This window comes from Ruditapes philippinarum, unplaced genomic scaffold, assembly GCF_026571515.1.
Source record: "Ruditapes philippinarum isolate M1 unplaced genomic scaffold, ASM2657151v2 ctg1314_1_1_1_1, whole genome shotgun sequence".
In the NCBI taxonomy this organism is placed as follows: domain Eukaryota; kingdom Metazoa; phylum Mollusca; class Bivalvia; order Venerida; family Veneridae; genus Ruditapes; species Ruditapes philippinarum.
This window is the reverse complement of record NW_026859497.1, coordinates 57754-83862: the sequence shown is the minus strand read 5'-3', so window position 1 is coordinate 83862 and position 26109 is coordinate 57754. Positions and strand designations below refer to the sequence as shown.

General features: G+C 32.3%; 1 protein-coding gene across 1 annotated transcript; it reads left to right on the top strand.

Annotated features, from left to right (window-relative positions):
* Positions 1-23732: 23732 nt before the first annotated feature.
* On the top strand, positions 23733-25788 carry LOC132756701 (uncharacterized). Its single transcript, XM_060747831.1, has 3 exons — positions 23733-24018; positions 24487-24744; positions 25583-25788. Exons 1-3 carry the CDS (start codon positions 23733-23735, stop codon positions 25756-25758), a joined length of 720 nt encoding a protein of 239 aa, XP_060603814.1. The 3' UTR covers positions 25759-25788.
* Positions 25789-26109: the final 321 nt, after the last annotated feature.

Genomic DNA, 26109 nt, shown 5'->3' with positions numbered 1-26109 from the left:
TTTTTCACAGTCATGATCAAATGATCAGACTGTCATTTTCTTCCTGTTACTGAAAGATACGAACAGACTGTGATTTTCTTCCTGTTACCGAAAAATACACACTAGGAAGATTTCAAGTAGAAGAGACGTCACTGACAGAATATTTGAATAGGAAAGAATTTGCTAAAGCCAATTTATGAAAGAGAAATCGGGGATGCTACTTATTAAATTATTTGCCCATAAAAGAGGGTTTATATTACTCGTTTAGATTATTTTCAAAAACAAAAGTCTCAAAAAGCAAAGGTTAGCTGATATTAAGATGTAAACCGCGACATATAAAATTAATTTACCTGTGAAACTGGAGTGAAAATGTGTTAGTTTATCCGGTTTTTTCTTCAGTGCCTTCAGCACTTTGATCTTATATGTAGTACAAGTAAACTATATCGTTTTCACCGAAAAATCATTAAATTCTAAACAAGTTTCTAATAGAATCATAAACATTTATTGTATCATAGTTTGAAAACATTTCTGTTGAAAACGTGTCAGAGTTAAATCAAATTCATATACATGGACAGTGCGTAACTGGAGTGCAGGTAATAGTTTCCAACACTCCAGAGCATGCCCATTGATGTACTCATTCTTTTTTTATTTGGGGGGGGGGGGTGCTTTCTTTTTTTTTTTGGGGGGGGGGGGGTGCTTTTTAGTGGAATAACGATAGAAATGCCACATTCAGAAGCTGGTTTCATAGGGTTTTTTTCTGGGTTTCATATTGTTACAACAGGGAACGTGCATTTAATTTTGGCCTATGGTATGAATATGATGTAATTGTGTGTGGAACGTGTATGTACGATCCTATCAAGATAGCCTACGAAACGTCACTCATTACATACACAGATGCCCGTTTGTGCCAGAAACAATTTTGCAAAGGGGGCACCTGAGTTCTTACTCCACCAGTAAAACTGAAGAGTCGCCAACATGACCTCAAAGTTGTGTGTGACGTAAACCCCCACTCCATCCCAAAAACAAACAATCAAATCAAATGAGACATGTCATTAATTGCATTTGATTTAAATACGTTATAGATAGCGTTAAATACATTTATTAGTGTGATTACGCTGTGCTCGTTATAGTATAAATATCACCGATGCATTATGTTTGCCTTAGAATATTGAAATTGAAACTGAAATGTCAATGAAAATAATTGTACATGTATATAATATCTTTCCGTTTTGTCTAGAAAATGTCCGCTTCGCTGGCGTTTGATTTCTCAAGACAACGAAATTGCTACCTTGATTATCTTTTATACAGTTTTTCTTCGTTATACTCAAGTTATATAAACATGATAGGTTAGAGTGTTGAGAAAAAATCAATAAACTTTTTTTATCCCCGTTTACTCTGTTGTTTCCAAAAAAGTCCGTTGCGTATTTTAGTCATACCCGATGAATTGTGGGTAACTTCTGTACATGTCTGGGAAAACCAACTTTCATTTTTGCATCAAAAGCTAATGTGAAAATGCATTTTCTAGCATAATTGTTGTTAGAGGGTTGGTTAAAGTGTAAGTTATTGTTATTTTAGTTATAATATTGTGATTTGTGAGGAAATTTGTAAACATTTTTTTTGGACACCAAATTACCTGTCAGACCTCAGTGTAGCCCCTTTAATGTATCAGCGGAAATGATGAAAATTGTGCTTTTAAAAAATGTAATTTTCTCACTTATCATTACGATATAAAGTTAAGGATATGCACTAATTTATAACTAACAAGATCAATGTGAAAAATGACTTCCGTAATAGGTTTACCCGCTCTACATGAGATGAAGTACTTTATTTATCTATTTATTAACTTATTACAGTCTCATCAATGTACACAGTTAAAATACATATAAAATACAATATAAATGCACATTGCCAATCTATAAATGGTTAAAAAAATCTTCTGCATTTATATATCTACTTTATCCTTGCGGAGGTAGGCAGGCTGCACATACATTAATAATATCTCCAGAAATTTCATCTAGCAGTGATATCCAAAAAATACCTTCATAAGACTACTCTAACACTGTAATGTTAAAAATAGTAAGTAGTTATCTCTTAAGTAAAACAACACCAGACCCACATCTGGCATTTACATGTATTTAGGTTCGAGAATTACCAAAAAAACACACATAACTTTGTAAGTTCAAAAATTGATTTCTAAATAAATGTGTCTCTGCTATACATACAATGTCAAGATTCAAAGTATCTATACATTTTTCACGAAACATGGACATTTCTGAAAGTTCATTTGCAGACCAACTACTGACATTCCAAAAACCCATATTTTAACCAATTTGAAGTCTGTCAGCCTACAGTAAGTTGTTGTAGCTTTACATGGTTATTCTACATTTACTCGGTGAAATCTGTTGATACGATAAAAAAACACACAAGACTTGATTGGCCATGATTGAAATCAAAACATCCCTGCATGAACAGACAATTTGAGAAAAGGCCGCCTCCTTGAACTCCACCAGTAAGATAAATGTTAAACATAGAATGCGTTCAGCTAAGTGATATTGTGCTTTTCCGATGATATGCCGTACTTGTAGTTTCGGGGTGTTTTTTTAGAATTCCGTAGGCATTGGGTATCGAAAGAACAGGATTTGATTAAGGATTGATTTGAAAGGAGGTAAATACTTTCTATCGTCAACGGACTGCCATGTTTGTTTATCTTGTTGAAAAACGTACTCGTACATAAAGGACGGACGCGCAATCAGACGCGTATATAGCTATGCAATGACTACAGACAATAATATATACGTGATCTCTACCAAATTACACGATCGAATCATATAAAGCACACGAATTATGTCGGAATATGTTGAAAACATATATATTCCATTTGGATAACATAGGACGTTAGTTACCTTAATGATAAAATAAACAAATGAGTATCATATACAAGTATACAAAAAGCATCGTTATCACTGCTACTTTTTTCTTCCGATCGAAGTACATTTATGAATCAAAGTCGTGAGCGAAAAGGTAAAACGAAACAATTATACATAAATCGAATTGATGACTTTAAGCATAGCACAAGAATACAAGTACAGATAGGAAATAACTTGAATGCAGATAATATGCGCTTAAATATCTTTTTTTGAAATAATTCTTAAAAATGATGATTACTCCACGTAGAAGCGCTTTCTTTATCAATGGGCTTTTAGGATCTAACCTAGTTAATCGATGGCCAGGCAGAACAATCTAAACTGCGATATTTTCAAGTAAAAATGTTTAGATATTTGCTGTATGATTGCGATCCAATTTCCTTTATAAGTACAAAAGAAGTTTTAATGATAATGCAGATATCAAAGCATTTATAGCGAATATCTTAAAGTAGTTTTTACTGTCTAGAAGTGTGTAAAAGTACGACCCAGTCGGACACAAATAATAATATTCTACTTGTTAATGACAAACGTAAGCAGCGTACATTTGTAAAACAATCCAATTATGTAATTTAGTTTAAAACACTTAACATACATAATTAAATGTTTCACTCTGTTCCTGACAAGAAAAGGGAATTACGTAAATGCTGTCAAAAAGAGACAAACACCAAGATTTCTAAATTCACAAAATGCAGTACCAATTTATGCCAGTTTTATGGGGCTTGAATAGTGAGCTCCAGTAATGATCCCTAGACATCTATATATATTATGCTTCGTGTGAATACGACGGCTGTTAAAAAAAACTTTTAGGACTTAGAATCTTGCCCGTTCATATTCCATGAAATTTTGAATGTTTTCATATATACAGCAATTGTTGTTTTCAACACATTGAGCATAAGTGTTATAAATTATTGTGCTAATTGTGTGTTACTTGTGATAGTGAAAAAACCATAGTAACGCAAGCGGTGCAATGCATCAAAATGGTTTTGAAGCTAAGTTGTACTTACAGTTATTCAGAATTTGTTGTCTATTATCCTATATATAACACCAACGCGTTAAAACGTATTTAGGTGTCCTTATGCCGAAATTTATCGTCATTTCGACAGAAAATGGCTATAGTATCACGTTTTGAACAGCAATGGTCATAGCGTTAAATATGAAATATTACTACCGCTGAAAAGAAATGAAAATGTGTGTGAGCGTTAATTTTGTCAGCAGATAGGTCATGCTCTTTCAATTACATATTATTAGATTAAATTAGTACTGGACAATTGATTGGCCACCAGGTACTCGTTTTCACTCGTTTGGGAAGAAAGCGGAAAATGACGGAAAGTTCGTGAGGTAAGCTATAAACAGCCAGCCAACTGTCCGACTGCATCTGGTCTGCTCATTCAGTTCTGGTCACTATTCCATTTTTTCGTAGATATACATGTTATCAATGAATTAATTGTATCCTTTTGTTTTCTTTGCTCAGTAATTGAGAATACTTTTCAATTGATATTTTTCATTAATATAATAATTACATACGCGTCGAGCTCCCAAATAACTAAAAAAATCACGAGGAAAAGCCGAAAATGGCCAGGAAACTGAGCAATGTATTTCGAAGAGTAGAACGAGAATGTAATCGCTTCCTTTTTGCCTGGTTATAGAAACATGATTCACCTATAGCACTGGGGAGAACACTTTTAAATAGATTCGGAGGAAAATTTTAGTTTATTATGTGAGGCCATGAATATCATTAATTATTTGTTACTGTGCGCCGGGTTGCGTACCCATTATCCTTTGTAATTCGCAGAATTGTTATTTGTAAAACCTATTGTATTGACTTTTTCACTGTATATAGTAGACATATTTCGATATTTGTTTCTTGAAAATTGTAAACGTAAATTAAAAAATGTAGACAATAGAGCTGCAGTCCTATCTCGTTTTCAACAACCCTCGTATTTTCAGGTTGTTTTTTTTTCGAAAACTGATGTTACATGGAACAATGTATTTTAAATACCATTAGTATAAACATGTCTAACATGATGAGGGATTCCTGTAAAGTTGTCATTATTAGAGACGATATTGATGTATCGTCGATATTTTTCTGTCGATAAATAATCGATTGAAAATATCCATTATTTTGATTTATTAATTCAATGTCTGTGAACCAAAACAAACATATACAAAAAAGGTGGCCATATCTAATACAAAGCTGATGTTACATAATGGACACATTTCAAAGGAAAGATAACAAAAAATTGGTAAGGAAATAATCATGTAAAGGAAATGTATAAACAGGATATGAATAAAAAATTAGGAGTATACATCAGTTTATCGGTGGATCGCCGATGTTTGTCATCACATATATATCATCAATATGCTTTGCAATGAATCAATGATAGCTCTAGATTCCTCTCAAGCACATCATTGGCTTTCATACAGTATTTCATTCATTATTTAAGTACCAGAACTTTATGTACAGTTTATCTAGTTCTATATCGAATGAATCACAATAAATCATCTAAATAAGCAAAATGCAGCTTGGCGTTAGGGATTATTACAAACAATATCAATGGCAGCAATGGAATTTTGTTGGAGAATTTATTTAATCGGGAAATACCGACATGTACGGAATACAACACAAGTTATTCAAAATCCTTAATCATTTGTTTCGTAGGTCTATATTTACTAAAACAGCACACTAGCTTTTAACACATTTTACTATTTATTTTACAGGACAATACTTCTTATATTTCCTAAAATCGTGTCCTTTTGTCTATAGAATGGCAATATGGCTATAAACATTGAACGCTCAACATGTTTGTTTTCTTAATTTTTATATCATAATGACTATGTGATCATAAAGGGTATCATATATGTTATAAATAATAAGCTAAATTCAACTATAACTGTTCAAATTTTAATTTGAAGTATTATTGTTTTACCGTATTTTTTAAATAAAAAGAACATCTTCGGGACACAAATACAACGACTTGTTGCTTACCAATTCTTTATGGTTGTTTTACTTATCTGCTTATATTATTAGTTAAAGAAATTTTTGACTGGTTATTTGAACAAATATAAACGACTGTTTGTATATATATAACCCGGGTCGCCTGGCGAGGGTTATATTGCGAACAACCGTTTATATACGGTCATATAACCTGTCAGGAATTTTTAAACCGAACAGCAAAATTTCTTCATTAATTGTCAGCAGCCGTGTATATAAATTTATATAAACGTTACATTTATCTAATGAAAAGCGACGTGACAAACGTGCAGTATATAGCATACTATTTGAAGATATGTTAATAAGTCTCCATTTGATAAACAAAATTTAGGATTTTATTTCCCTACGCATATAGGCCATATCCGACCCTTTCATCCTATCACACTATTTCAATGTATGTCAATGAAATCTATGTCAAACGTTTGTAGTATCAAAAATTACCTATTTTCTTGGTATAATGCCTCTCACGGCAACCTGGTTTGACTTGTAAACTTTGATATGAGGATCGTCCTCAATTATTTATGTGTACACACATTTTGCTCGTGGTTCTTGATAACCCAATTAATTTGTTTTCAGCGGCTTTAACTCAACGGAACGCTTACATATAGCGTTAGTATTTGAAACAAATTTGTCAGAAGTCATCATGGCAAGTCAAAATAAGGTCGAAATCATCCACTAGACGATCAGCCCCATCCATGGAGAAAGTAGAGCCAATGCTTGATGAATTAAGACTCCAACCTCTGGTTAAGTCCCTAGCCCCACAGACAAATGATTATGTCTTCGTCTTTGACAAAGATTAAATCCCTATTATATATTGAACAAAATATAGCCAGCTTTTGTTTTCTCATGGATTGTCATCTCTTTACTTATATATTTTCTGCTGTTAGATCAAGAATTAGAGGATAAGCAAATGTCACTTTTGTTGATGCAGTCCTCCTTAAACGTGAGCTACTGATCCTTGTTTCAAATTTGAATCCAAATGACGACGAAGAAGCTAAAACATTTCGTATTTGCAACGGGACAAGCGCGTCTGGTGGTTTCTGTTGCGAACCTACAACGACAGGAAACCATATCAAGTGTGAAACACTTACAACTTTGTCATGGCGTAAGATCTTTAAAATTGTATTTCGAATATAAGCTTTAATTGTGTTTACGAAGAGTATTTCTTGGATTCCATATGATATTTATACAGAAACTATATGTCACACATTCAAATTACATGACTCGGAATTGGACATGAATGTTCTAATTGCAAATGCAGAACAAACTCTGAACGATTCAAATACTTCGAAGACAGTACTTGTTAATGATAATTCAAAGCCCTCAGATTGTGTTCCAAAAATGTTTTATGAATTTCAAAAAAAGCTACGACATCTCCGTCGCTCTGATTTTGGTGTAACCAGCAATAAAAAATGCGAATGCTCATACAAATTAAATATTTAACTGGTTCAGTGAATGAAGATTACCTTCATTCAGAGGTTTCCCCTCCTTTTGGTATTTTTCAATTTCTTTATAGTATTCTGATGGAAAATAATGTACTATGTAAATCGAAATGTTGTGGGAACTTGGTAAGTAGGAACGAGATCTCAGTCATTTTTCTTATTAATGTCTTCTTCCTGCCAGGTCTTTCGTGTTTTATTTATGATTCTTATTTTCAAAATACTGAAAAATTGGGTGTATATTCATATATTGCATTATGCCTGTGCTTGAATATTATAAATTCGCTCGGGCTCTTCAATCTTTGGAATTTTTTTACATTAATTCTAGCATACAAAGGACAATTCGATTTGACTGACATAATAAAACACAGCCTACGCGTAACGTTTGAGAAAGAGATCACATTTGACGGACAGACAATTCCTTTATCATGTTTATGTATACGTGGTATTAAAATACTTTCTTATAATTTCTTTTTGTTCTTCTTGTAAAAAATGTAATCAAAAACATCAAATTTTATAAACATTTATTTTTCTGTTTGTCTGCGACCCTTTCTTTAGCTCTTCTTGGAAGTATCATTTGATTATGCCATCTATTTGTAATAACAATTGAGTTAAATGTCGAGTTTGTTTTTTGTATAATTCTTGGCTTGTTTTTGAATTATGAAGACGTATTTTACTTTGTTGTTCTTTTACTGGTCTAAGTCAAGTTTGTAAATGATTCTTTCAATGGTGTTGGACATAAAATGGATACGTTTACAAGACATATTTTCAAATCTATAAGAGAGTTAAGTAATGAATTAAGAGGTTATAAAACAACTGAATCTTTCTTCTTGCAAGGAGATGTTAATCACTCCACGGGCAGATTTGCTTTAAGTGATGACAACAAAACTGTTTGTTTGTTTCTCAAAGGAATCGCAGCATTTGATGTCTTTATTTCTCCAGAAAATATTAAAGTTAGACGTATACGTAGGACATTCATTAACAAACTGTCTCTACTGCTAGGTCATTTGACCCAAGGTTCAATAGAATCAGTCCTGTTGATAAGTTGCAAAGAAATAATCAGTGTTGTATTCCTCTTTATAATAAAACTTATACTACTTTCATATATTGGGCGCGATAATGATCTATCCGACAGTGTTAAAACACGTATTACCTTTATATCTGGAGCAGTTTCTACAATTCTTGCTAGGCTCTGGTTTGAAAATATTTTTTTTCTGGTGATGCTTATGATATTTATTTCAAAGAATTGTTGAGAAAATATCTAGCTAGTTATGAAGAACAGTTGACAATTAAAGAAATTGATTATGATAATGAACTGTTCAAAAATCAATGAAGATGAAAATGACGTTGATATAGTTGTTGAAAATTTCAACACATATCAATAGGTTTGGTATATCAAACCTTTAGTTCCAAGTTTCAATAAAGCAAATTGCATTAAAGGAATGTTTTTACGGTCATATGAATGTGAACATAATGCACAACATTATGACGGTTACGATTCTCTCTAGAAAATAAACCGTGAATAAAAAAAACGGCTAAGCAATGTATGTAATTGACAAATTCAAAATCCGTGTCTACTGAAAGAAACTTCAATAGCTTCCTTAATTATTTGATAAACTTCCTTTTATATTTTATATTTATTACAATAAGATGTAGCTTTGATGCATTAATCAGTGTCTAGTCTAGGATTTGAAAAACAGGGGGGGGGGGGGATTTTTATCGAAAAGTGAGAATTTATCACAATTGTTGATTTTTTCCCTTCTTTCTCTATGTAAAATTTCCCCCCTAGCTCTGAAAAAATAGGGGGGGATTCTCAAAAATATGGGTGAATCCCCCACCCCCTCCTAGAATAGACACTGATTAATATATATGTCGAAACAAGTATGCTATTTTGTAATAAAGGTTATTAAAGTTTAAGAGCTTCATAACGTGCCTGTAGTTGTTTGCATTTATTGAGAAGAATTTCTTTTATGAAAACTAATTTTATTTGCATATACATTGGACAAACAGAGGGATCTATTTTAAACAAAACGTTTGCTTACAAGTTTTTGTTCGGTTAATATTTCATCTTATAGTAGAAATCTTTGCCGGGGGGAATTTTAGATTATTTGGGGGGGGGGGAGAAAAGAAGTTATTCGCCTTGGAGAATTAGCCGGATACCGACTACAGCAAGGGGGAGAAAGGCCCTACGAGATAACGAAAAACAAATTAGGGGAGCGTATCAAAGCCGGTAAAAACAGTCTAAAGGCGGATGAGGAGTCGATTTTACAGTCACTTGTCGCGAAAACAGTGAGTCGCTTAATTCAGAATAAATTTATAGTAAATTGCGTCCGGGGCATAATAAAGCGTCGCTTACGACAGGGACTCGTTTAATTCGGGGGTCGTTTTCGACATGTATAAAATCACCAGCTATAAGAACAACAATTTAGATTAATTTTCCTTTATTTTCATATCATTAAAGAAAAAATGTATATGTTATCATATCTTAACTTATCAATTAAAACTTTATATCCAAGTACTGTTTGTTTGTTTTGTTCCAATCTTTACAATATCCTTTATATCGCTAAAGAATAATTTCTAAGACAAACCTTTTTCCTCACGACAAACAGATCCCAAATAACAAATGACAAATGAAAGCAATATCTTAAAATATTTTTCTTGCTCAAAACTGGACGAAAAAATAAAATGTCTTGTCAAACACTAGGCAATATGGGGTATTCATGTTTGGTAGGTAGTATCATCTATTGGCCTTCTGTCTGAGGTGCTGATAATTATGGCGGTGAAGTCACTTATTATTCTTCCCGGATTTCACAAGGGAGTCACTTTTTTGTTTGTTTGTTGGTCAGTCTTGTCAGTAGCATAAGAAGAATTGCGGGATTTTTTAAAGCTTGACATGGTGAATTCGAGATGTGTAAAGTGAAGTCAAATTTACTATTCATATGGTGAATTGAAGATTTCCATATAATACAAGCCTCACTAGGCTTGATACACATTTATATTGAAAGTCAATATATGATATGTAATGTTGAAATAAAAGTATTGGTTTCATGCCATTTCGATGTGTATAGTTTTTAGGTAGATAACAGTTTTTAAAGCTAGGGAGGGGGGGGGCATGGACGGTAGTTTGCACTTGACAGTACCGTCCATGAACAGGCTCAATCAAACCGAGTCTGCAACATTTTCTATTTTGCCGTGTTGGGCTTTCTTATGGGATGCTTATTTTCTCTATTTTATCGCCACATCAGCGTTGATTGTGTCGTGTGGAGGCTGTAAAATGTCGCCCCGTACATTCAATCAGAGATGTTATATTTCCGATCCTTAAGGATCGTTCAGCACGACATTATTGTTGTGCTTGTGGTAGTTTAGTTCTTTCTTTTCGGCTATTTTCTTGTTGGGTGGTTCCAGTATTCCTCACTTAAATACTGTTGAATCAACCTAAGGATATGTGGCCTGCTTTTTGAATTTGCCTTTTTACGTCTTATCTGTGATATGCAGGCTTCATAACCTCTGATCCCCATTCAAAACTCCATTTTATTTAGTTCCGCCCATTGTTTTCTCATTTAGGGCACACGCATTTCTTCTACTAGGGGACCATATGCTTCTTTTCATGAAATGGCACTAAGTGTCACATTGAAGGTTCCATGATTACGCCATATGAACACATCTGTGGATGTTTTAAAATTCAAGATTGTACCAGTTCATGTTAAATGTTGAATTCTGCTTAAGCCGGTACTAGGGGGGCGTGAACGGTAGTTTGCAATTGACAATACCGTCCATGAACAGGCTCAATCAAACCGAGTGTGCAACATTTTCAATTTTGCCGTGTTGGGCTTTCTTTAGGGATTCTTATTATCTCTATTTGTAATTTTATCAAAGATGATACCCATCATGAATATTTCTAATAAAACCTTAGAATTTACTTCTATATGAACACATCATCGTTATGGTCGATGTATTGCACAGTCCTGACAGTAAAAGAATTAGGCTATGTATTTACAAATCAAAATGCAGTGCGCAAACTGTTTTGCGTAGCGTTTGCTGGGCTGATACTACGTATTCTCACTGAAGAGCATATTTTAAATTAGCTTTTACTCTGCCCATGAACTTTATAAACGATTCAAAAGTTGCCTTAGTCCAGCTAATTAAACAGTCGTCTGTTGAATACACAATATATTATTCAATAGGAAAAGATCGGCAACTTTTCCTCTCACAAGGAGGTGTTAAGTCCTTCTGGTTTCTAAAAATTAATGAAACTGTTCCGTCTTATCAGTCCGACTCGATTGCGTTTTCTTTTCCGAACGCTAAAGAAAACATGTTTTAAAGACAGAAATAAAATCATTAAAGAGATATTATCTTTAAGTTAATAAAAAAAGATAACTTCACGCACGAGATAAAACAAAATCCTTATTAAAAGTTTATAACTCGTACATAGGACTTTATTTAATACTTCCTAGGAATTTAAAACTCTGATGTAGGAGACAAAAAGCCTTAAAAGGATATTATATCAGAAGTTTATCAAAACGAGCAATTTATCCATTTTCGAGCAATTTATCCATTTTCGGATGATTACATCCGGGGGGTGTGAAGTGTTTTGTTCCAGCTCCAGAAAAATTAACGAAGCAATATGTATGCATATTTTAAAACACGAATTATGACCTGGTTCGAACAAATGTTTACCTGTATAAATTTCATTGCATAATCAATATTACTAAACTACATAATTTGGAATCGTTTAATATATGAAGACAATGACATTTTATTGAGTTTAAATTTTAGGAACTAAAACAAGAAATAAGATTTTAGAGTTTTTTGTTATTTCGCTTCAATTCATCATTTCTGGCTACACAATAAGGATAGATACTAAAGCAGTTTGCCACAATAACAATTTGATATATAGAATTCATTTCAGTATAAAATATGCTATCCTTATTATGCTATTACATACATGTCTATTGCACTTTCAGCACTTTGATACATATCCTACATATGAGTTATAAAGTCCGTCGTAGCAGTCACAAAGTCCTTATAAGGATTTTTATCTCCTACGTTGGACGTAAAAGTCCTAAGTAGATGTAATAAAGTCCTACATAGGAGTCCAAAACTTCTAATTATGTTTTTATATCCTACGTATCAGTTATCCTTTTAAAGAAATTGGCAAACGGACGCTTTTGTACAATATCGATTGTTAGAAATGTCATATCACTTAAATTTCATTAGAACAACATGCCCATTTATCTTCTGTTAAAGTCAAGTCTTTTGCGTGGTTGGACAAGACATGTCTGTTTAAGATTTGAATACTATTTGACGTTAGTTTATATCAATAACTTGTGTTCATTTGGTTGCTCCGTTTTACAAGTATAATCAATTGCATGGTGCACAATGAATAAGAAATGAAAAGCGGCTTAACTGTTTCGATCAAATGGAGGTAAGAATTGACCACAAACAAAACTTTCTGTTAAAATCTGAGTATATTTCTTCATTATCGTTTGCATAATTGTCTTTTCAAATGCCTAAGTCGATTTACGTAAGATTATTTTCACGTTTTTTTTTAGACATTTGGAGTTAATTTAAGATATTGTCGGTAAATATAATTTTCTGTCGTGTATTTAATACCAAGGCCATTATGATTATCATTTCAATTAATCTATCGTTTCATAGGCATGGAAAAAATGATATTGGGTGTTATGAAATATAACCACATCACATTGATAGGTCAGTACAAAACGGAAACGTTTTTTTTTTATTTTGCACCGTGGTGCATTAAGTAAGAATTTATACTCCTTCATTAAAGATGAAACACCGATCAAAGTAGTAAGTTCATCAAGAATGTTGTGACAAATGTGTTTATAATAAAATTGTGGTACTTTACTATGAGGTAATGAGAATGTCGTTTCACTATTTCTACTGAAAACTAAACCGAGTTCATGTATTTTACTTGTTAGCAGTTAATAGATTAATCTATATATCACATGTTAAAAGTTTATGTCCCTGAACTAAAATATTATGATATGTATTTTACACGTATATCCCAAAAACGTAGATAGGATACCAAGAAATTGTTTATCTTTACTATGTAGGGAAACTTGCAGTTGACTGTGTCAATATAAAGCATATTTATCTATCACATGAGCAGTCAAGTACGATACAATTACAGACGGAGATCATGCCCTGTTAATCTTTATATGTTGATATTTAGGGCTAGTTTTTGGAATTTGAAACTTGATATAAGCGACATATCAAAGTTTAGTGTCATTACTTAATAAACTGTTACTTTGCTTTATGGTACATATCATTGTCCGAATTTCAAAGATTTTATTTAATTCAACAAGGTTCCGATGTTACTCGATAACTCGATGCTTCAGGACCTTCTATAGAAGTATCTATATTTCATTATTACACTCTGCTTATTTCGTTTCCCAGACTAGATGAGAAGAAATAGAAAACCATTTACTATTAGATGATAAGACCTATATATTAGATGTTCACAGTATTATGTGATGGATTTTAAAAGCTACCTGTGTTTATTATCTAATATTTATCTTTTCATGATGCCCTAAAGGCAATTATGAGTCATCTAATGCAGATACCGCTATAAATCTGTTAATTTTCAAATCTTCAATCAAGAGTGATATTTCACCTGTCCTAGAGTCCCTCCCTTGTACAGTGCACAAATCTCAGCTCACTGTATTTTCGACCATCACTATACAATTGGTCAAATAAGTCTCATACAAAACATGAAGTCGGTGATTTATACAAATTAGAGCCTTCTGGTGGAAAATAAAAAATGCAAGTATAAATATCTTTATAACAACCTTTTTTTATTTAATCTACACAATTACTAAATAATTTTAATATACTGTAATGTCATAGCCAAAAGAAACGTTTCTATTATAATTATTATCATTATTATCAATATTTGAATATTCATGGAAAATGTATTAATTGCAGATCAATTCACTCTAACACTGGATTACTAACCACCAAATCTTTAATGCTATACTTTTTCTGGATAAAATGGGGACAAATTATTTACCTATTTAGCTTTATAATATATTTTATTTGTGACGCGAATACACGTTAAAAAAAGTGCTGAATATGATGTCATTCCGTCAGCGTAACTGTTGTACGTCAGATTGTGTGGTTGCAGTTCACATATCATCGATTCAGTCACCACCAAAGTAAATTCACTTCATTTGTCGGCAACCCCAGTGGTAAAAAAAACTCTTGTACTAGACTTGATGAAATCCCGCCTCAACAACCTGCACTGCAAATGATACTTCATGAAACTTTCATTAATTTCGCCCTTTGCAGTATAATTGGAAGTAGGGAGTAGACTGTCTTCCCTGAATTGTTCATTGGTTTCAGGGTCGGACATGAATAATACCGGTACTGTCCTTATGATCGTCAACATCCCTGCGATAATATACAGGAAGCTTAATCGAGGCAGCCAATCTCTTTTCCGTATGCTCTGGTTCAAAAAATCTAGTAACCAATCGATTGTTGAACTATACTTCCTTCATTTTAGATTGTTCGTGAATAAGCGATGAACTGTTCTAAAACTCATTGCGGTGATGATACACACATCTCGAACGGCTGGTTGCTTTATACTTATAGACTTTGTCTATAACAGCAATTTAACGATCTTGTTTTAGAATGAATTTCAACGATTTGATATAACGCTATGCAGTTAATCTTTATTGCTGTAGACCCAAATACCTCTCAAGCGATTAAGTTAATGATAAAATTCAACAATTAAGATAACATGTGAAATATACATGTTTTTGCAAAGATTACTTACACTATAAAGATGAATATTTCATTAATGTATAGACATTTGTTATAAGGCAAGTATAGCTTCAGCTAGAAAAATGCTGTTAATGAAACAACTTTGGGTTTTGTGTTTTATTCTTTCATGGGAAAGTATAATGTCTCAATTAGGCATGACGGATGAGTTCAATGATCCTGATGGAGAACTGACAAACTGCACTGTGAAGCTGGAAACTAAAAAACAACAAGTACTACTAGATAGATTAATTAATCAGGAAAACAGGCTTATCACGCTTGATATTAAGGTGAAGTGGAGTCTGCCATTACCTAACGATACCTATCCTGATCGCATGACATGGTTTTTAACAACAGATGACAGCGGGAAGCATTTACTTGCATTGGATGATCATTTCATTGACATGTCTTTAACAACATTATCGTATGGAACAGCAGAGATGAAGTTATCTTTGGTGCAAGAGCCTAACGATTGTTTAGGCAATATGTCAGCTAGCGATGCAGACAAACACTTGATATATTCCATACTTTCATTACCGCAAACACCCGCAGCTTTCGATGACGACGGGGTGAATTTGTTACAAATTTGTACAGGATCTGTTAATTCTGATGGTAGCTGTTGCAAAGTTTCAATATTAGGGGAAACAGTAAAATGCAAAAAGCTTTTCGAAGATGCTTGGAATAAAACTTTCGTGTACATACTTGTTGTTTTATCGTCTGTGGTATTTTCACAACTCGTCAATTTTATTCCAACTTCTATTTTTGATGATTCAGAGAAACACTCATTTCTCATCATAGGTAAGAATTTAAAATTAAAAGTGAAAGTGTCGGAAGAAAGTTTTCATGGAGATTCTCTCAAAGAAATACACGATTTTAAAAATGTTAACTTCTTGGAAATTGTTCGTACAGCCATCGAAAAAGACATTGCATCAAAAAGCCACAAGGTTCAACAACATGAGCCCGCTGACCATGCCACATACATTTTCAACATTTTATCTGTCGAGAGAAAAAATGCTGATCTGGTTTCTGAATTCTATACATACGTGAATGTCTTGCAAAATCTTTTTATTTTAATAAAGAAACTTATCCAAGGCTGCTTTACTTCATCATATTCCAAAAATGACTCACGCCGTTCAACGTTCTGGAGAGGCATTGTCAGGTCTTTTGCAATTTCACTTTGTATGAGTCCTCTTATCCTAAGAACAGTGTTCATCTTTATGTATGTTCAAGAAAAAATAATTGTTTCATGTTTAAATATTATTTTTATTTTAATTTTCTCAATTTGGATTTTACGAATGCCGGCAGAAAGCAGTACTTTGATAACAAAAAGTATCAAGCATGTGCAACAATATAACATTTATGATAGAATAGAGGCCTTTCGTTTTTTTCTGTTATTGCCGATAAAGTATTGCAGAAACCCATTGTGCAAATATGGTTTTCTATTTCTTTCTTTCATTGGATGTGTAATAGTTTTTACATTAGAGCCTTTTATTAATTTTTTGACACATCTGAATGAAAGTACATCGCAAAATTCGAATAAAAGAAAAGAATCATTTATTGGTAAATTTCTTATTACTTTTTTAGTTTTTTATCTAGGAGTATTTTGTTTAGTAGATTCTGTTGTTTTCTTTACAGAATGCTTTGTCTATGTTATAATTGGAGTTTTCTTAAATTATGAATTGATATTGGATAAAATCCTTATGGCTATCATGGTTTTAACGTATATCGTCAATTGCTTTTCCGTGATTTACCGGAGTGTAAATCGTTTCAATGTAAAAGCTACAAGACTTGTTGACCAAATAAATAAGGAGCTCACTCAAAAAAGTAGTTTCGCTACTGCACTGGAAAACAGAAAAGATAAGGAAAATACAACAAAGGAAGTCCCTGTAGAAACTCATAATGAAAAGGAACTAAAAGTTGTTGTCGGAAAGAATGGCAAACCATGCTTATCAGTACATGGTTTATTTATTTTCCATAATTTTGAAAATCCCGATAAGTTGCCAGTTTTACACATTCCGAAACGATTTGCTGAAACATTAGCTTCAAAGAAAAGTAGATTTACTCCAGAGCCGGAGCACCTTCTCATTTTAAGAGCAGTCATTGAAATCAGTGTTATGATTATTGCACTTTTAATGTTACTTTTTGTTCTCCGGGGTTTGGTCAGAGATAATAACGAGTCTGCAACAATACATACAGTTGTTTCTGTCGGCAGCAGTGCCGCATTAATCATGTTAACCAAATTGCTTTTCGAAGCAGAAAAGCCTACTTTTGACGACCATAATATACACTTAAAAGAGTTGATAAAAAGGCAGATACGCGTTTTTCAGGACTCATGGGAAGATATTAAGTTTGGTGAAGTGTCACTATGTGATTTTGATAATATCGGATTGCGAGAAATCGATTCAGATGTTGGTCTTGTTGCTAAACTCTTTACTGACGAGAATGGTACTCTCAAGATAAAGTCATTTTTCTGTGAACTCGAGAAAAACGATGATCTTCCTAAGTTAATTGCTAAACAACAATTTTAGAGGAAACTATTACAAACATTGCTCGAGGAGAAAAGGTTATGAAAAATTTAAAGATAGGTAAGATGCAATTTCTTACAGAAATATTGCCCCCCTTTCAAGCAAGACAAATATTAGCAAATCAATTAAAAAAACATATAACTTTAAAAGAAACGATATTTCAACTGTTTCTATTTTTATTATTAGTACGTTTACAGTAGATTTTTTCTGCAAATTGAAATATCAATTTTTGGGGTTTAAGTTGCTTTAACCCTCAACCGATAAAACCGAAAGTGTTTTTCATTGCCACCGAATGGTCCGGGATATATCTGCAGATGACAGGGGGTAAACTTTTTCATTTTTATCTGAATATCTTACATTTTCAAAAAAGGACATGTTTCTAAATCATTATGGTTACTGTTAAAAGGTTTTTATCAAAACGTTTTATCAGAGGGCTTTTTGTTTGCATTGTCTGTTTTTTTTTTTTTTCTTTTTGGCCTACGTGAATTCATAAGATGGATCTTTACCGCTCTTTTAAAGATCCTCAAAAAAATATTCCCCCATTTCTTCCCCCATTAAAAATAACTTATATATTTAATATACATGTATTCTATTAAATTAAATATGTTTCTTACATTACATTACTTCCTCTTTTTCAGATTTTTTTTCAATAAGCATTAAGTGTATGTTCAATGATATTTAATTTTAATGGTGTAATGAATAGCAATTTACTTTCAATGTTTATAAATGCTTTTTTCACAATATTCTAGTTATTTTGATACTTGCATACATTATACATTTTGTATTAAATTCGAAATATATTTTTTTTCTAATTTCATATGTATTTTGGTATGTATAGGCAGAAGAGAAACTGATATGACATAAATGTTGTTTTTATATCATATTTATATCATGGGTATGATTTCTGTACTATAAAGCAATAAGTAAATCTTTATTCATTAGACCTGGAAGTTACAATTTCGTTTACATTTTGCTTTGTAAATAAGTTCTTTTTCAATGTTATAACCTTATCTGTAATATTTTATTACTCTGTAATCAATAAATATTAGCTAAAGTGTTGTTTACATTTTTAATTGTATTTTTAGCTCGACTATTCGATAAGAATAAGTAGAGCTATTGTAGTCACCCGAGTGTCGGCGTCGGCGTCGGTATCCGCGTCGGCGTAACCACTTGTGTTAAATTTTTATGTAATACCCACAAATATTTTCCAAGTCCATTGACATATGGCCTTGAGACTTTACATAGTTGTTCACCATCATGACCCCAACCTGTAGACAGGAGGAGCTAACTGAATCCAGCATTTTGACAGAATTATGCCCTTTTTTGACATAGAATTTTCTTTAAAGTTTTGTAACACCTCAAATTTTTCAAAGTCCATTGACATATGGCTTTGAAACTTTGCACACTTGTTCACCGTCATGACCCCAATCATTAAACAGGGGGAGGTAACTGTATCAAGTATTTGGCAGAATAATGCCCCTTTTTCATCTTAGAATTTACATTTAAGTTTGCATACCACCTCAGATATTTTCATATTCTATTGACATCTGGCTTTGAATCAAGTTGAAATTTATACTCTTCTTTGAAAGCATAACAGGACTCTCTCCACGGCCTATAACTGCAACATGGATTTAAAGAAAGATTTTGACCTTTTGTTAACTCAGAAAATTTTACATTTTCAAGGCTCTTTTACTATCAAGCACTAAGAATAGTCAAGCGTTGCTGTCCTACCGAAATTTTAATAGAAAGTTTATAAAAGACAACGTTTTGTTGATACGAAATATCCAAATGAACAGATTTTCAACACCTTTGGAAATAATGTAAGAAACCTCAAAACCGAGAAAAAGAACCGAAAGAAAGCTTTATAATCTAAAATACTTTTGACAAACACTTATTATCAACAAATCAATCCATCGTAAGCGATTACACAAATACTTTTTTAATATAAAAATACATGGAATTGTTAACTTTGTATCCATTTGACATAAATAATTGATAATACCGAATAAATAAATAATCTGCAGAAGGGGGCATGGCAATTAAGAACTTATAATGTGTAGGATAATGCATGGTTAAATAAAACTTAAGTATCTCAAAGTTAACGTGATATTGAAAGAACTTGCTAATGTAGATAGTTCGTTTTCAGACTCCTTTAGTTTAATTAAAAATTAGACCCGTATACCATGTCAGAAAAAGTCCTTTATTTTACTAATTTTACAATGGCCAATCAGAGTCTGAGATTTCAGATTTTAATTTTAAAATGACCAGTGAAATTTTTACATATATTCTTCCCTGTAAATTATACAAGAAGTCAAATTAATAACAGATCGGCCTTCGGCAGATTTCTATAATATAGTCATATATTGGTTACCCCATTCGGTGATACGCAGCAATCGGGATAATAATGAAAGAGAACTGGACCAGTTCCACGCCCCAATCTCGGGAGTTGATGTTTAAAACTGTGTTATGCAGTGGAGTGAATTTTGAAAATTTGAAACCGTAACGCCAAGGGAATTAACCTAACTAACATTCCAGATTTTGAAGCCATCATTTATCTTCCTTGACTGAGACACCCTAGCTACAATAGTTTTTATATAAATTATTTTAAACTTAGCATTTAAAAGTTTATTTATACACAGGACTATTGATGCCAGTTCGAAGCTTGTTCTCTTATATATTTATTAAATTACAAACATCCTTACGAGAAGCAACAACAATTGAATTGTGTTTATGTAACTTATTACATCTAAATAAATGACCCATCAAAAACTTGTCATATATATTTGTCTAGGTAACAGTAAACATTTTATTTACACAAAAATTAAAGGATTTATATTATACATCTGATGATGCTCAAATGAGGATTTTTCAATATTGTAAGTTCCAAAAAGCATTATTTGTAAAAATAATACCGAATTTACATTTAACGTAAATGTAGGGAGGTAATTAGAAATTTATTTATTTTCGATACATTCTAAATAAGAAATGAATACATATTACTTAAATTTTTCTGGATGTTTGGAAATTGTTTTGAAGTATATTATATACATATATTAAATGCCACTTTAAAGTTGTTACATACTTAATTAATTACAACATACGGGATCTTTAAACAATGAACTGAATTAATAGTATTATAGCTCCGTAAAAAATATAAGGAACATACGATATCTTATTAAATACAGGTTATGAAAATTGTCATGTATAAACAGGATTCGCCACATTATATAACATTTTATTAAAATGAGTCAAGGGCATTTTTATGAAGCGAGCCTCTGGTGAAGCCAGTAGGTAGATTTTAACTTAACATAAATTCAATAATTCAACTTCATGAATATACTTTTTCAAGTTTATGACATCGCGATTTCGATATGTGGCCATGCCACGTAACTTTTCGGGTACAGTACTGTACACGCAGAATTTTTCGCCGATTCAGGTATGTTTTTTTATCAGAAACTCTGCTGTTTTTTCTTTTACACTTGCAGTATCATTTTTGCCAAGACGTGGATTTAAATCTGAACTGCATGTATATCATTTGTCCATAAAAATACAAAATTCATGCAGGTTGACCTGTTGACATCATTTTTACTTAATTGATATTCAAAAGCGGCACACGAAAGCGCATGTGCAAATTTATGCAAATTTTTACAAGCGCAGTTTTATGAAGCACTGACAAATAGAAGGAATATTATTTGATATCGGCTTTTGTTCTTCTATGAAAATTAACACACATACTTTTGAAGAAATACAGTGTTTCAATTGGTTGACAAATAAAGTTGGACATTAAGTGTTTGACGGAAAAAGCCGAAAACGCATGAGCGGCTTCGGATTTACATCGATATTTTCCGACTTAAGGCGATATAAAGTTTACCCATTCATTAAATGTTCGTAATTTTTAATCATTGATAATTCATTTTAAGACGTAAGCAGTCAGGTGATTGATATGAGAAGTCCACAACACGAGGCAAAAGAGCAGGTGTGAAATTTGGTCAAGGGGTCATGTTTATCTTAAATATAGGAACCTGCCATTGTTAATGATAAACACAGTCATAGACATTTAACATAGAATATTGTGATGGAGTATTTAGTAGGAATTTTTGCAATATCTGCATTTGGAATTGTAACAGGTGAATAAAAAATGTTGTTTGTTCTTTTTTAAGATCTTATACGACTATGCACCATCAGCGGAGATATTTAAAATGTGTCCTAAAAGGACATCTTCAAATAACTTTTACCTTCGGTGTCCTATTTTGGCCAGTTAGCTAGTCGCTTATCTTGGGGTCGTGTGAAAGGTATTGTGACATTTACATGATTTATTGAATACTTTACTTTAACCTCTGTGAGGATGAAAGTCTGCGATGATTTTTAAAATATTTTTCTTTTTTTTTATTTTTGGCCGGTGACCAAAATCTAAAGTGAATGTGTAATTGCCTCCAAAATTTACAACTTCAAAAGTATTTTGTAAAAAACATGTTTTGGTTAATGTTGCATTTTTTAAAGTTTTCTTTTAGCACATTTCCCAAAATCCTTTGCTGGAATGATGAACCCCGGGAACGGGAAAAGCAAAAAAATCCCACGGTGCGGAACTAGAAAAAAATTCATGTGCCCGTGGTGCAGAAAAATCTGGTGCAAAGGGTTGCAGGGTGTGCAGTTGTCAAAACGGGGGTTTGACCCATTTAAACTAATGGATGAAAACTTTGTTAAGGAATAATAAAAAATTGGACGTATTTCAGTTTTAATCCAAACCCTTTTGAATGAAGCTGAGGGGCCATTTTAAAAAAAGAGCTGAGGGCATATAATCCATTTTAATTTAAAAGCTGAGTGCCATATGATCAAAGAGCTGAGTGCCATATAATTTAAAGATTTACACTAAAGCAAATATATATATAATTATATATTATATATATATATTAATATATATATATATATATATATATATATATATTATATATATATATATATATATATATATATATATATATATAATATAATATAATATATATATATATATATATAATAATATATATATATATTAATAGCAGTTTTTTTACAAAAAAAAACACTGTTAATGCAAAGAAATTATTTAATTTCAAATGTTTGCTATACAAAGGTTCTTATGGTCAGAATCGAGTGATCATGCTTAAATGCAATTATATTTTCCAACTTGAAACGTATTTTTACAACTTATAAATGAAATATTGATTAATATTGATAAAAAAAAATTAAAATTGTATTTTTTCTTTTCCGTATTTTCACCGTAAAAAAAATTTTTTACTTGCTGTGAAAGATATTTTTCGTATTTTTCAAACTGGTGTTTGCCGGGGCTACTTTTTTGTTAATTCAGCAATATCAAATTAAAAGGAATTCTTCCTTTTTATAAGGGAAAAAAGAAAAAACGTTAATAGACAGAAAAATTTAAGTTGTTTTAATTAAACAGGATTTTTTCATTTTTGGTATGAAAATAGTATTTTTTCTAACTGCCCCCTCGTAAAATATTTATTTTATACCCCTTCGATGAAATTTAAATTTTTTATTTTTTTGAAAGAAAGAATATCCTCTAAATACACCGTTTTTATTGTTATTTTTCAAAATTTTATTCAAATTGTTTATTAAATTTTAAAATAAAAATTATTCTTTCGGGGTTTGCTTTTTAGCAAAAACTCAGCGGAAATGTTTCTTCCTTTCAAGAAAAAATTTTATTTAAAATTTTGTTATAAAAACTTTTAAGCCCAAAAGTTTAGATTAAGCATATTTTAGTGTCTACACTATATACATACACAAAATTCCACAGTAATGCACAATTAAACATAAATACATTATTGTTAATATACAAAACGGTGAGGCCAAAAGTTATAACAGCATTATCTAGGGACCTCCCCGAAAGTTAAGTACATTTTCATAACTATGGTACAAATAAATTATCCGACTATAAATATGATATATATACATGTTCCCTTTAAGATTCACTATTAAAAATGTTGCGAATCGCAAAAGCAAATGCTTCCTAAAAGGTAAACATTTTGATAAAAACGCAAATAAAACTGTTTTTTAGAAAACTACAGGTTAGGGTTAGTACCTTTAACTTCCAGGTATGCGACCAATGGGTGGTATTAATCCAATGAGCGGGGGAATAAATCCAATGAGTGGGGGAATGAATCCAATGAGCGGGGGAATGAATCCAATGGGAATGAACCCCATGAATCAAATGTCACAGATGTTTCCTGGTTTAACAGGGGGAAGTTCCCCAATGACTGGAAATGTCCAAAAACAAGGACAAACAGCTTGCTCTCCCGCACCAACTACATGCCCGGTTCCCCAGCCTTGGTGTGAGCGGATTGCAGACGGTAATGGATGTATAAAATGTCTGTGTGGTAAAGGTCAGTATAATTGTTAAGTATTAATTAAAAAAAGTAAAGTCATTCGAATTTGAATATCTTGTTAATTTTCGATCATTTTTTTTCCGTTACATTCCGTATCATGAAAACATTAGATCATGTAAGTCTTTTTCTAAGTCATCGTGAACTGTCGTGCATTTTCGCTACTTTCCGTAATGTCGTAGACTGTCGGCCATTTCCGTTATTTTCTATATCTAAAACATTGCGTAAGCAGGATGAGTAACGAACCAAAACCTGTTACTGTTTAAGCAAGAATCAATGAGTGACGTATAATTTTTATATGTGGAGAGCATTCCTTGAGTACTAAGATCCGGATGACAAACATTTATTCTATTATCTAAATACCTTATACAAAGCAGATCTTATATATATGTTGAATTATTTTGTTTTATAACTTCTAAAATACAAGTCTATTCGATAAACTTGATATCGCATTTGCCTGTGTTACAGAATTGGTAGCATACGTACAAGGCCTGAATGGTCAAACAACACAATCCGTTCAGAAAACATTGGTCACAAGCACGTCAACTACGATTGCACCAATCAAATCAACGGTAACAGTTACGCATGCGCCTAAACCAACCAATAGAATTCAGTCTTGCTTGGAGACGTTCTATTGCACTAAGATATGTGATTATGGTTACCGCACGGACTCAGACAGTTGTCCGCTGTGTGAATGTTTAGATAACACAATGGTAGATTTGCCCGGTAGGTAAATGACATTTTCTTTAATGTTTTGTTTGCTATTGTCGCAAAAAGCGTTAAAGGGTTGAGCGGTGCCCAAGTGGTCATGGAACATCCACTTTCTCTAGGGTTTAGAGTATCGAGCCTTTCGGGTCACATCCATGTACCAATATCGGAAATATCAAGAAAGCGGTTACAAATGTGATAGACATAAGGTGCAAGAGTTTGTTTAATAATTGAGATCACATATATACTTTAACAAAACTGATAACAAAATCATCTTATAATAAGAAATGAGGTACTATGAAGATGCTTTTACATGATTCTCCTTCAAAAATCAATCTTTAAGTCCACAATTAAGTAGTGTTAGAGAAATTTAAGCCCGTTCTTAATTTTCAATTAATTTTTTTTTCTATTAAACTATATTAAACATTTTTATTAAAGCAGCATGCCTTTATCAATCATGCTTATATTCTTAAAAAAAAATGTAAATGTATTTAAAAGGAAACTTTTGGGAAATGATAACAGAAAAAAGTTACATTTAGCGAATGGAAGTTATAGCCCAAGTAAACAAAAAAGAGGTCAAATATGCAAAATTTAGTCACGCCGTAATAAATTCCGCTAAATCAGGCATCAATCGCACAATATATGAAAAGTATTACTTTTATCTTTAACCTTTTTTTCTTTTCATCTAGAACATTTTTGTCAAGTTTGAATTTTTTAGAATATTTTGGCTCATGTGGAGTCATGCAGCCTTAAACTTTTTTTTCTAACAACCTTTTTTCTATGATTTCTACGAGATGTTCGGCATTATTTTTAAATCATGTTCCTGTATACACTATCTTTTTCTCCTTTTTTACAGTTGATGCAACTGATCCTCCTGGAAAGTTCACTTTAACTCCTCCTACAACAAGTAGCGCACCAATCGTGACTGACCACGTGACCTCTTGTCCGGGAATTTTCGACTGCGCAATAATTTGTAATAACGGATACAAAACTGACGCTCTGGGTTGTCCTGTTTGTTCTTGTGAAAATTGATAGTTTAAAATAGATGCTACTGTAAATTTATCTTCTCATTATTCCCTTAAATGATGTCAGTCTGTAAAAATATGCATTTCTTCTTGGACATAATGGGTCTTTAAGAACGAGGTAAAAGTATTTCCATTAAAAGGGTCATCTCCTTATTTTATGTTTACTACTACTACTACTACTACTACAATCTACCAACAAGAAAAGCATTGATGCAAAGCATCAAAGGGCGACGCCAAAAGAATTTGATCCAGATTTGCACCTAAATACTTAACAAAAGATGTGTACTTTATAGCAGTACCATTACATGTGACCTGGACTCTGTAGGCCCCAGGTTTAAGTTTGAAACTTCATCCAAAA

What these genes read in the sequence shown, in the direction of transcription:
- LOC132756701 (XM_060747831.1), top strand. Translation starts at nt 23,733, where the DNA reads ATGCGACCAATGGGTGGTATTAATCCAATGAGCGGGGGAATAAATCCA. An exon ending in AAAATGTCTGTGTGGTAAAG is followed by an intron (nt 24,019 to 24,486) that starts GTCAGTATAATT and finishes CCTGTGTTACAG; the next exon opens with AATTGGTAGCATACGTACAA. An exon ending in CACAATGGTAGATTTGCCCG is followed by an intron (nt 24,745 to 25,582) that starts GTAGGTAAATGA and finishes CCTTTTTTACAG; the next exon opens with TTGATGCAACTGATCCTCCT.